The 10554-nt window shown below is 44.8% G+C and overlaps 1 protein-coding gene across 6 annotated transcripts in view; it reads right to left on the bottom strand.

Moving 5' to 3' along the window:
- Positions 1 to 8862: 8862 nt before the first annotated feature.
- Sash1 (SAM and SH3 domain containing 1) overlaps positions 8863 to 10554 on the bottom strand; it is a 170263-nt gene continuing 168571 nt past the window's right edge. For all 6 annotated transcript variants that reach the window (XM_036169068.1, XM_036169069.1, XM_036169070.1 and 3 more), the window contains one exon: positions 8863 to 10211. In XM_036169068.1, the coding sequence (XP_036024961.1) occupies positions 9948 to 10211 (264 nt within the window). In that variant the 3' untranslated portion in view covers positions 8863 to 9947. The remainder of the gene's footprint in view (positions 10212 to 10554) is intronic.

Raw genomic sequence — 10554 nt, 5'->3', positions numbered from 1 at the left:
CAAAAAATGAACCTGATGTCCTTCACGGTGGAGCATCGCAAGTGGCGAACTTCTAGAGTTACCTAAACATTGCCCCTCCCCCAGCTTGCTCCTTTCTCAGGCAGGAAGGCGCTTGCTACAGAAACGCTCACAAAGTTCAGGACACTGAGGCAGGTCACCCGGGTCCTGAAAGAAGAATAAATGAGATACCCGGGCATCCAAGAGTGCAGCAAGATTTCTTAAGAGTTTTTAGTTCTCTGTGGATCGCAGACACTTGGAGCAGTTTAGTGATGTTTTGGTTCCAGGGAACTCGGAGATGTATCTGACTCTGCTTTCTGCTGCCACTGTTCGTTTGGGGGCTGGTGGCATTGGGGACCTGCTTTGGCCTCTGCCCTGCATTGACATCCTTACATTCACGGAGATCCTCCACCTTCAGCCCAGCCCCCGGCCCCAAAAGCGGGATGGCGGTGAGGCTAGCAGACGGGCGCCCTCGGGTGGCCGCATGCTGCACTTGCCGCTCCCTAGGCAAGTGCTTGTTTGCAGAAAGCTACTGTGAGATCTAGTGTGCTCTGATTTCTTCCTTTAAAAGGCACTGATGCACACACGCTCGTTAGAACTTTGATGGGCTGCGAGCAGCTGCCTTTTTGTGTATTCCGTCTCTAGCCATCCTGTTTGACCCCCTGTCACTCCTGTCAACCCGTCCACTGTCGACTTCAGCTGTCACTCAGGATTCTGAGGCCGGTTCGCTGAACGAACACTGTGTGTCAAGAGTGGTTTCTGGTTTATCGAAGAGCAAACCTGTGCATTCCTGGCTTTTTAAGTTGCAGCAGGGGAGCTAGACAGTGACAATGGACAACAAGAAATACTCTTGCAGAGCAGCTACATGGTGGGTGGTGAGTGTTAGGAAGGTAGAGCCGGTCCCAGACCAAAGTAGAGGTGAGGCTAAAACCTCAGAGCAAGACGAGGGAAGACAGCAGATGGAGTGAGCCACGGAGATGTTCCGGGAAGGAACATTCCAGGCACAGAAATCCTGCAAAGGTCCAAAGTGAGATCCTTCCTGACAGGTTTAAGGACCAAGAAGAAAGCCCCCCCGCCCAGACTTTTCTTAATGTGTTTGTGTGGTTTTCAGCTGGGAACACAGGAACAAACAAAACAAATTCCCTCTTCACTTCAGTGAAATAGGAGTCGTAACAAAGGGCCAGAGTGTTCATCGGATGGCAAAAGGGTGTCAACTGTACTCACTAGAACACATTCTCTAGTAAACAGCCCTCTGTACTACCCAGAGGAGAGGTCCCCAGAGAACAAATTGTGTCCTATGTTTGGGCATATCAGGCAGCAGCCTTCCAGTTTTACTCCAGTATACCAGAAATGAGACAACCAGAAATGGAGAGAGCGCTCAGCCGTCAGGATGGCTTGTGCCAGTCTTATGCCCAGATCATGACCCCAAAGAGACCACGAAGAAGACCATGGATGTCCAGAATGCAACAGCAAGGTTTATTGTTTAAGTTTACAAGTCTAGACAGGCAACTCGTTCCTGCACCCAATACAGTGAGGCAGGGAGGAGTTGCTCTTTCTTTGTGTGGCTAGCTCTTGAAAGGCTAAAACTGCAAGCCCTTCAGGGCAGTTGGGGGCATTGGCTTGGGTGCTACTTGATTGGTTTATTTTTATCTCTGTTCTCTTTTAATTGGGTGAGGGTATGTAACCTCTGAATTTATTGGTTGGGGGTTACAATGATCATTTTGGGGGCTGTCCAGGACAAATCTCAGGCTTTGTCCTTGAGCTGCCATGGGGGCTGGCTGGCCTAGCACATACTGACTGTGGGAGCTGGCTCAGTGGTCCAGGCTCTGTCCTTGAGTTGCCATGGACATAGTGAGGGGTCCCAGACAGTAAACCACTGGCTGAACCTTGAGCAGTCAGAGTACATGCAGAAAAGGAGCTACTGCAAGGACTATGTCTTCTGTTCACGGCCCTCCCAGAAACTGCTTGCTCAAGTCTCAGGAAACTGAAATTAAGGCCTGATCTCTGAGAGAAGACTGAGCAGCCTGTTATGGCATCTGCTTGGTCCTTTCACCAGGAGGTGGTGGTGAAGGCCTTTAGTCCCAGCACTTGGGAGGCAGAGGCACGTGGATCTCTGTGAGTTCAAGGCCAGCCTGGTCTACAGAGTGAGTTCCAGGACAGCCAGGGCTACACAGAGAAACCCTGTCTCAAAAAACAAACAAACAAACAAACAAACAGATCACTTGCTGCTGGACTCAGGTTCAATTCCCAGCACCCAGATGGTGATTCACAACCATCTGTAACTTTAGTTCCGGGAACCCAATACTCTCTTCTGATCTCTGTGGACACCAGGCATGCACATGGTGCACATATATACATGCAAGCAAAACACTCATACATAAAATAAAATAGATAAATCTAATAACAAAAAGAAACAAGACGGTCATATATCTTCTCTGCAGAATACAGCCTTGAGATTTTCTTCTGTACTCCATTGCTCAAATACTAAGCCCCAGCACCCATACCAAGAATGAAGCTGGAGACAAGAACAGGCCAGTGTCATAGCATGGAAAGCCTTAGATAGTTAAACTTCCTAGTTCAATGAAGCAAGTCTGGCAGCTAGAACCAGAGCTGGCTCTAAGAGCCCCACCCAGCCACGTAGCCAAACGCAGACTCTGGGCACAAGACCAAAGTGAATTCAGCTGCCTCCCACTGCCTTCTCAGAACAGAAGGCCTCCAGTGATCAACGGCAGCTTAGCTGATTGGCTGTGGTTAACGGCGGCTAAGCGGCTGTAATTGGCCAGGGGTCAGCTGTCTGTTACAGTCGGCAGCTCCTATGCAGGATTTCTTGTTGCGTCTGTAACTAAGTTAGGTTGTAGCTCCTTAAAGAAAGGGCTTGGGGTCTGGAGAGTTCCTCTGAGATAAACTGGTTGAGTTTGACAAGTGATGGATATCTGGGATGAGTCTATGCTGGCTCTGAGGAGAAGGAAACCACAGAGGGGAGATTCCTAGGCGTGAAGCTGTCTCTGTCCCAGCAGGAAAGAAGATTCTAGAGAGAGAGCCTCTTGTGCCCCGTCCCTTGGCCATCGATTATTGACATCATGGGCTCTAAGGCATTGGGACTAAGCTGGGGGAAGGAAGAAGCAAAGCCTCCATGCCAGCAGAGGAGGAACCAACCATCTCTGCTCTCTGCAGATTTTACTTCCGACGACTGGCCACACCCCAGTGGAAATCGTGATGAACGGACTGCACCTTGACCAGGACTCGGCTCTATTTCAACTTAAACATCAGGACTTCTAAGATGGACGTGGGGTCATGGGTTCACTGAGCCTCTCTATTTGTTCCTCTTCTCTGTGGAGCCACATTGAATAAATCTCCAGCTCCATTTCCCACTACTACGTGTTTCTATAATTAATACATTGAGCCTAGCTTCTCAGGGCTGCTAGGGCCCAGGATTACGCTCTAAAAACTCCAGTAACACAAAGCCCTGGGAGACTAGAGAGATAGATGGCTCAGTGATTAAGAGCACATACCGTTTTCCTACGGGACCCCGCGTTGGCTCCTAGCACCCACAGCCAGTGGCTCACAACCACCTAAAGCTCCAGCTCACGAGGGATCCGGTACCTCTAGCCTCCAAGGGCACCTGCACACATGTATTACCTACCACCACCCCCAACTGAAATAAAATACTCCTAAAATAAAGAGGAGGAGGAGGAGGAGGAGGAGGAGGAGGAGGAGGAGAAGCAGCCGCAGCTGCAGAAGCAGCAGCTATGTAGTGGAAGTCTAAGTCTCCAGAATATTTAAAGGGCGGGGCAGGTAGATGAGGGGAATAAGCTGATACTGAATAGGCAACACTCTCCAGTACTGAGGATAGCAGGTTAGTGGTGTGGAAGGTAGGATTCATCAATCAGAACACTGTTGCCATTGGTGACAGTAGAAAACCATGAGTGGGCTGGGAAATACAGTCCATAAGACGGAAAAGACACAGTTTAAGGTATATGGCTGTGAAGAGCAGGAGTGGAGATCATTTAGATGGGAGAACTGGTGCACGAGATGCCAGTTATTGAGTCTTTTCCTCATAGGCAAAATCAACAAGCAATTCCAGCTCATGGATGAGAAAAGGCATATTTTTTTTGGTAGAATGTCATGTAGCTTATGGCAAAGCCTTCAGTCTGGGATTGTTTCCAAAGAATTGTGCCTCTGGTGGTCTTGGTGAGGGACTCATTTTCCAGATCAGTTTGGTTTTGAAACTGACCACACACACACACACACACACACACACACACACACACACACACACACACACATCTACCTCACTCCATAGGCTGTAGAAACATCTGGGCCTTCACAAGAACACAAAGAATAGAAAAACTGGTGTTGGGACATTTTCTAGGGACAAGGCTGCATTAGATATTTAATGTGAGTCTAGTTTTTACAGTTGATTGATATTTATTAAACATCACCACACAGCAATTACAACATTGCTAAATTGGTGATAGTGAGAAGGGTAGAAAACTTTAGAAATGTTTATGGATTCAAACAATAATCATAAGAAATGAAATTAAACTTTCTTTCTTTTTTTTTGGGGGGGGGGTTTCAAGACAGGGTTTTTCTGTACAGTTTTGGTGCCTGCCCTGGATCTCACTCTGTAGACCAGGCTGGCTTCGAACTCAGAGATCCACCTGGCTCTGCCTCCTGAGTGCTGGGATTAAAGGCGTGCACCATCACTGCCTGGCTGGGAAGTTAAAACTTTGGCTCTCTCCTTTTGGAAGCTGACATGCTATTCCTACTGAAGAAGACACAAAGGCTGCAAGACCACGACATCACTATGAGATTCATTTTGACAAGTAGCCCCCAAGTCACTCTGGGGAAAGTTGCTATAGGTTATCATCACTGATATTGGGATGCCCTTGCCTTACCTGTCAAGCTTGATACAAACGTAGTAACTATTCAGCTAGCATGCACAAGTAAATGCTGCCCCAAACAAGACTGGAGCTGCCTCATCCTGGACTTGGTGCTATCATACTGTTCTGAAGTTGTAGAAGATGCTGAACCTACCTGTCCTGAGGAGGGCCACCTTATTCAGCAGACGAACTGAGGTTAAGGGTCTTGGAGGCACCTGTACCTTGGGAGGCTGGAAGCCCTTAAACCTTTTAAAAGGACGAAATTCTTAAGAGATGTCCCCATTAGGATTTCATGTGAAGTTCTTGAAGTGAAATCGAGTTCATAATAAAATCGTTACTGAAGAAAAACAAAACAAAGACCCATGAAACCCAACCTACCACAGTAAGGTGTACTCTGATAAAATTGATCCGTGGATTTGCAATATTTGATCATAACTTAGAACATGTAACCCAACTGTCCCACCTGCCAAGTGATAGAGGTGTTTAGGATATTACTAACAGCTTTAAAAACAAAAAACAAAACAACAACAAAAAAAAAACCTGAAAAGTGAAAGTTTGTGTGTTTGTAGAATTTTGGTTAAATAAAATATCTTCATGATAGGACACTACCCAGCCTTTAAGAGAATGAAAGGATGTTGACATGAGATTGCCAAAATACCTTCATTTAAAAGCAAACGAAGACTGTACTATCGTCCGCGTGCAATAGGCGTGGAATTAGGTGTGTAACTGCACACTACTGTCTGAAAGGCTAGGCCAGCACTGGTGCAATCACTGCCTGTGGAGAGGAGGAATGAAGCTGAGCACAAGGGGGAGAGTTCTGTTGCAAGAGCATATATTATACACTCAAGAAATGTTATGGTTGGAACCCTCCTTTTTGGGGGGTGGGCTGTAGCTCAGGGGCAGAGCACTTCCCTGGCATATGCAGCAGCCTGGGTTCAAGCCCTGACACCACATAAATAAATAAATAAATAAATAAATAAATAAATAAATAAATAAATAAATAAATTTTAAAAAGCCAAACCATGATCTTTATACCAACTCTGATTCACCAATGTTGGAAACACATTTTTTGGTCAAGTTGGTTAATTCCCAGACTACCTTAACTTGAAATTTTCCCTCTCTTTCTTTCAGTAGAGCATGTGAGTTTGGTGATTACATTTCACTATGAATTATTGGTCAAGTCAACCACCTATATGGCCCCAGATTCCTCATTTGAAAATGATAATCTTGGAGGAGAGATGACCGCCAAACATCTTTCTTTTGAAAGATGCTGTGGTTATGGCTCTCCGTTGTGTGTTCAAAAAGAAAAATAGTACAATAACTTGGCAGGTCAGATAGTGTGCTTTGGCTGTGAGAAATGAGTAGGGCTGAGAGATGGCTTGCGAGGTAAATGCTTACTTACCCTGTGAGTGTGGGGACCTGAACTTGGATACCCAGAACCCAAGCAAAACTGGATGCAGTAGTTCACATCAGTAACCCTGCTGCTCCCATAGTGAGATCAGAAAACAGAGACACGAGACTCTGGAAGCTCATGGGCCAGTTGGTCTTGTGGTGGACACAGCAGTTTACAAACAAGAGACTGTCTCAAACAAAATGGAAGTCAAGGGCTGACACCCAAGACTGCCTCCATACATGTGTCATGGTACATGCATGCCCACATATACATGAACAGACACATAGACATCAGGCAAACAAAAAACCTTTTTGAGTTATTAAAAAAAAGGACCCCTGTACGATTAATACAAAACACTGCACTCCTTAACCACACTTTAAAATTCCCTTTCATTTTTCTTCTGTCTTTGAAGCGCCATAGGAACAATGAAAGAAACAGACTCAACTGAAGAAATTTATTTACTTTTTCCCCTAGGTACATAGATGACATAATTATAGACAAGTTTTGATACACAGGAAAACCGTCCTGTCCACCTTCCTTTTTCTAAATGGATCATCACAATAATTTTTTTTTTTTACAATTTTTTAAAACAATACACAGCTTTCTTGGGCTGAAGCAATTGCAAGAACGTATTGGTATTGGTATATTACAGCTACTTACAATGTTTAAGAACAGTAATGGAGAAAAATAAGTTATTTAAATATTGATTTCATATACAGAAAGTGCAATGTTGTTAGTTGTCATAGAACTTGCTTGACAGTTTGTTTCTCTTTTCTATCAATTTAAAAATCAAGATAACTTGGACGCAAGACAGAATTTTCTGGAACCTCACTCAGTCCGCACACAGCAGTGACTTGGGAATCTACCTCTGTTCCACTGCAGTTGTGAAACACACTATGCTGTGTTGGGGATACATCTCTCACAGAGGAATCATTTCCAATTTCATCCACACCTGGGGTTAGGACAGAGAAAAGGGCCCCCAAATATGCAAGGCCATGAAAAGCTATTTGCTCTCATTATCCGGGAATGTAAATAGCAGTTTGGGCAGCTGCTTTCTCTGCGGACAGCTGTGACGCACAAATCACACACATTCTGGGTAGCTACCTGAGCTGAAACGCCTTTCCAGGTTTCTTTTGTGCTTTCCAAAGACAACAATTTTCAACGCCACTCAAAATTCTGTACCAAATGCAACTGATCAAAACTGGATCTTGCTAAAGCCCGCCACCTGTCCACCAACAGCCACAGGCAGCCCCAAGCCACCTCAGCGTCACACACCAACCTTCAGGCTTTATTCAGACCAAATGAATTGTTAAAAGCAAACAAACACCAAACAAACACTAAAGATATATTAGGAAGAAAAAAAAGAAAAAAAAAAAAAGAAAGAAAGAAAAAGACAACCTCAGCCCCTTCAGACATTCACACTAAACTCATGGTCCCTGAATTTAACTCTCCATGCAAAGGCAATGATTTCCAGAGTGATAAAACTATTGTTTGGTATTCTCAAGACCTCTGGTGCTAGTTTGACTGAAAAGAAAACCCTACGTTGAGGATGAACTAAAGCGTGGAATTCACATGAGGTTTCTTTTTCTCCCTTGTTACCTCCAAGGTGACTTTTTGTTGTCTCTTTGCTCTGCCCAAATCATGAGCAGATTCTGTTACAATGTCAGGCCAGGGTTACTTCAAAGCATGGGGAGAAGCCTATTTTCTACCATACCAGCCCCATAACAGCATGGGAAATTACCAGGATGCTGTAGCTATGCCACAACCCAGGAGGCCAAGCATGAGCTCTTTTTTAAGAGTCCAATAGGAATCTGGGGGGGAGGGGGGTTAACCTTTTATTGTTTGTTTGTATTTCGAGACAGGGTTTCTCTGTGTAGCTTTGGTGCTTGTCCCGGATCAAGCTCTGTAGACCAGGCTGGCCTCAAACTCACAGAGATCCACCTGACTCTGCCTCCCGAGTGCTGGGATTAAAGGCGTGCGCCACCACCGCCCAGCCAGTTTTATCTTTTTCTTCTAAATTGCCTCAACTTCTTCACACAGCATCTTATAGAAGGCAGTGGAATGGAAGAAACATAACATTGTTATTCTAAACGCATGCCAAAATATGAAAAAGGTGAAAATAAAAAAGACATCACCTGAGAATGTTCTTGTACTTAGAGAAATGGATTCAGCCACATAAAGCATATGGTCAGGATGGCTTTGTTATTAATAAAATCACTTGCCCTTCTCTCCTGTGGGAAATCGTGTTTTAATAACCCAATGAAATATCAGAGGATTTTTGATCCGGGCCTCGAGTTCAAAACGCTTCTATGGTAACTTGAGACTTCACATAGTGTTTGTGAGAATGTGAAGAAAAAAACACTTGGTAGGCAATGGGGCCTGTGTACCTGTCTACAGCTAGAAAACCAGACACTAGACAAGAAGAGGATGGTGAAATCACAGTCGGAAAAACAATGGAAAGTATGCAATATTTAACACACAGCTAATGTGGTTTGTCTGGCTCCATAATGAACCTCTGTTTGAATTAAAATAATTAGGTAACAAATGAAAGATAAAAAAAAAAAAAAAAAAAAAACAATTATAGAACTGGCCAAAAAGAAAAAAAAAAAAGTGAAACAAACAAAAAAACTGTATGTAAACTACTTCCCTTTTTAGAAAAAACAAATCTTTCTGAAATATGCAACATTACAATGACTTTCTGCAAAGGTGATCCATTAGCTGATGACTGCATTTTGGAATGGATGTGGTCAGGATTCCACATAAATGCTGCAACATCGCGGCCACCTTGATGGCCGCTGAGTAAAGTGAGTAGAAAGAAGGGCAGTCACTACACGTGCCCCTCTGTGAATCCAGATGGACTTTTACTGAAATTATAGTTAGTTTAAAAGCTAAAAGTCAACATGAAATGTGTGCCTGGTAGTCACCTCTATAAAATAAACCATGTTAGAACGAGACGGTTTAAAAAGAAAAGGCTATTGTTGCTGGAAACACCCCAAATACGTTAGACGGCAGTCTACGCTGAAGATTTGGAACCTAGGGTTAAGGGTTGCGGACACTAGATAGATAAACTGATTAAAAGTTTTATATTAAGGCAAATAAAAGTAATTGCTAGGAAGCAATTAAAATGTCCCTTGTTTATCTACAGGAGAGTGAAACTGTTCTGGGTGTACTCAGCCGTTCTCGATTTTGAACAAATGAGGATGGTCGGTCCATAGTGTACAGTAACTCCAGAGTCTGTCGCTTTGGCCTAGCTCAGCCCAGCGGGCTTCAGCATCCAGCGGGGTGACCAACAGGTAGACAAGAGCACGACCAGACAGGAGTGGGCTGCCTTGTCCTCTCCTCCTAGCCCTCTGCCGGCACAAAGGCAGACTGGATGCACAGTGTTTGCAAGAACTTGGCATCTTGGCTTTTCTGTGCCTGAAAACAAAACTTAGTGCGTGTCTTGCCTTTGGGGATCCAAAAGAACCATACTGATTTCCTTGGAATAGGGGGTACTTTTTCCTCGGTTCTGGTCCTAATCCTGCAATTTGTGAGCCCCCTCACAGGGGGTTGGGGGGGGGGAGGTGCTTTCCTTCTGGGTCAGGTCAACCCCAGCAGATATGGAGGGATTGTATCAGCTTCGTAAGCACAGTGGCAGGCTGGCTCTTGTCCAGGGAGGGCCGTGGCAGGCCTGGCTACATGGCCTCAGGGCTCGGGGGCAGTTTGAAGAGTCTGGCTGCAGATATAAGCTTCCTTATGTGTCGCTCCTCGGTGATGCCGGCCTCCTGAAGGCAAGTGTGGGACAGGGAAGGCACTTGGCTCAGCATGCTGAACCCTGCGTCAGAAAGGGTGCTGGTATACATGGGCAGGCCAATAGAAATGAGCCAATCCGACATGGATGCAACACATCCAGGAGAGAGGGGCTTTCTGCAGATTTCCGTGAGCCCACCACTTGGGATCTGGGTAAATAAGAAAAGCCATGTCATGAAGATTGCACAGGTACCGTGAGAGGGTTACTCTTTGTATGACTAAAGGGGACAGTACTGAGCTAAGAACTCTTTGCAAAAATGAGAAAAGAAAAAAAAAGATTTTTAAAGGAATTATTCTAAAAGATTCCAGAAGGAAACTGGGATTAGATCAAACCCCAACTATGTGGGTAAGGCTCCAAGCTGTAGACATTTACATATATCCTATTATTTTTGTCTCCATGAAATCCTTTGACTCAAGTGAACTGCAGAGACAAAACTGTATGACCATGTTGAAAAGGATGCTCAATGGGAAAGGTTTTTTACAAAGTGTGTG

This window comes from Onychomys torridus, chromosome 19 (genome assembly GCF_903995425.1).
Source record: "Onychomys torridus chromosome 19, mOncTor1.1, whole genome shotgun sequence".
NCBI lineage: Eukaryota > Metazoa > Chordata > Mammalia > Rodentia > Cricetidae > Onychomys > Onychomys torridus.
The sequence above is the reverse complement of the archived record's forward strand: the minus strand, read 5'-3'. Positions and strand labels throughout refer to the sequence as shown.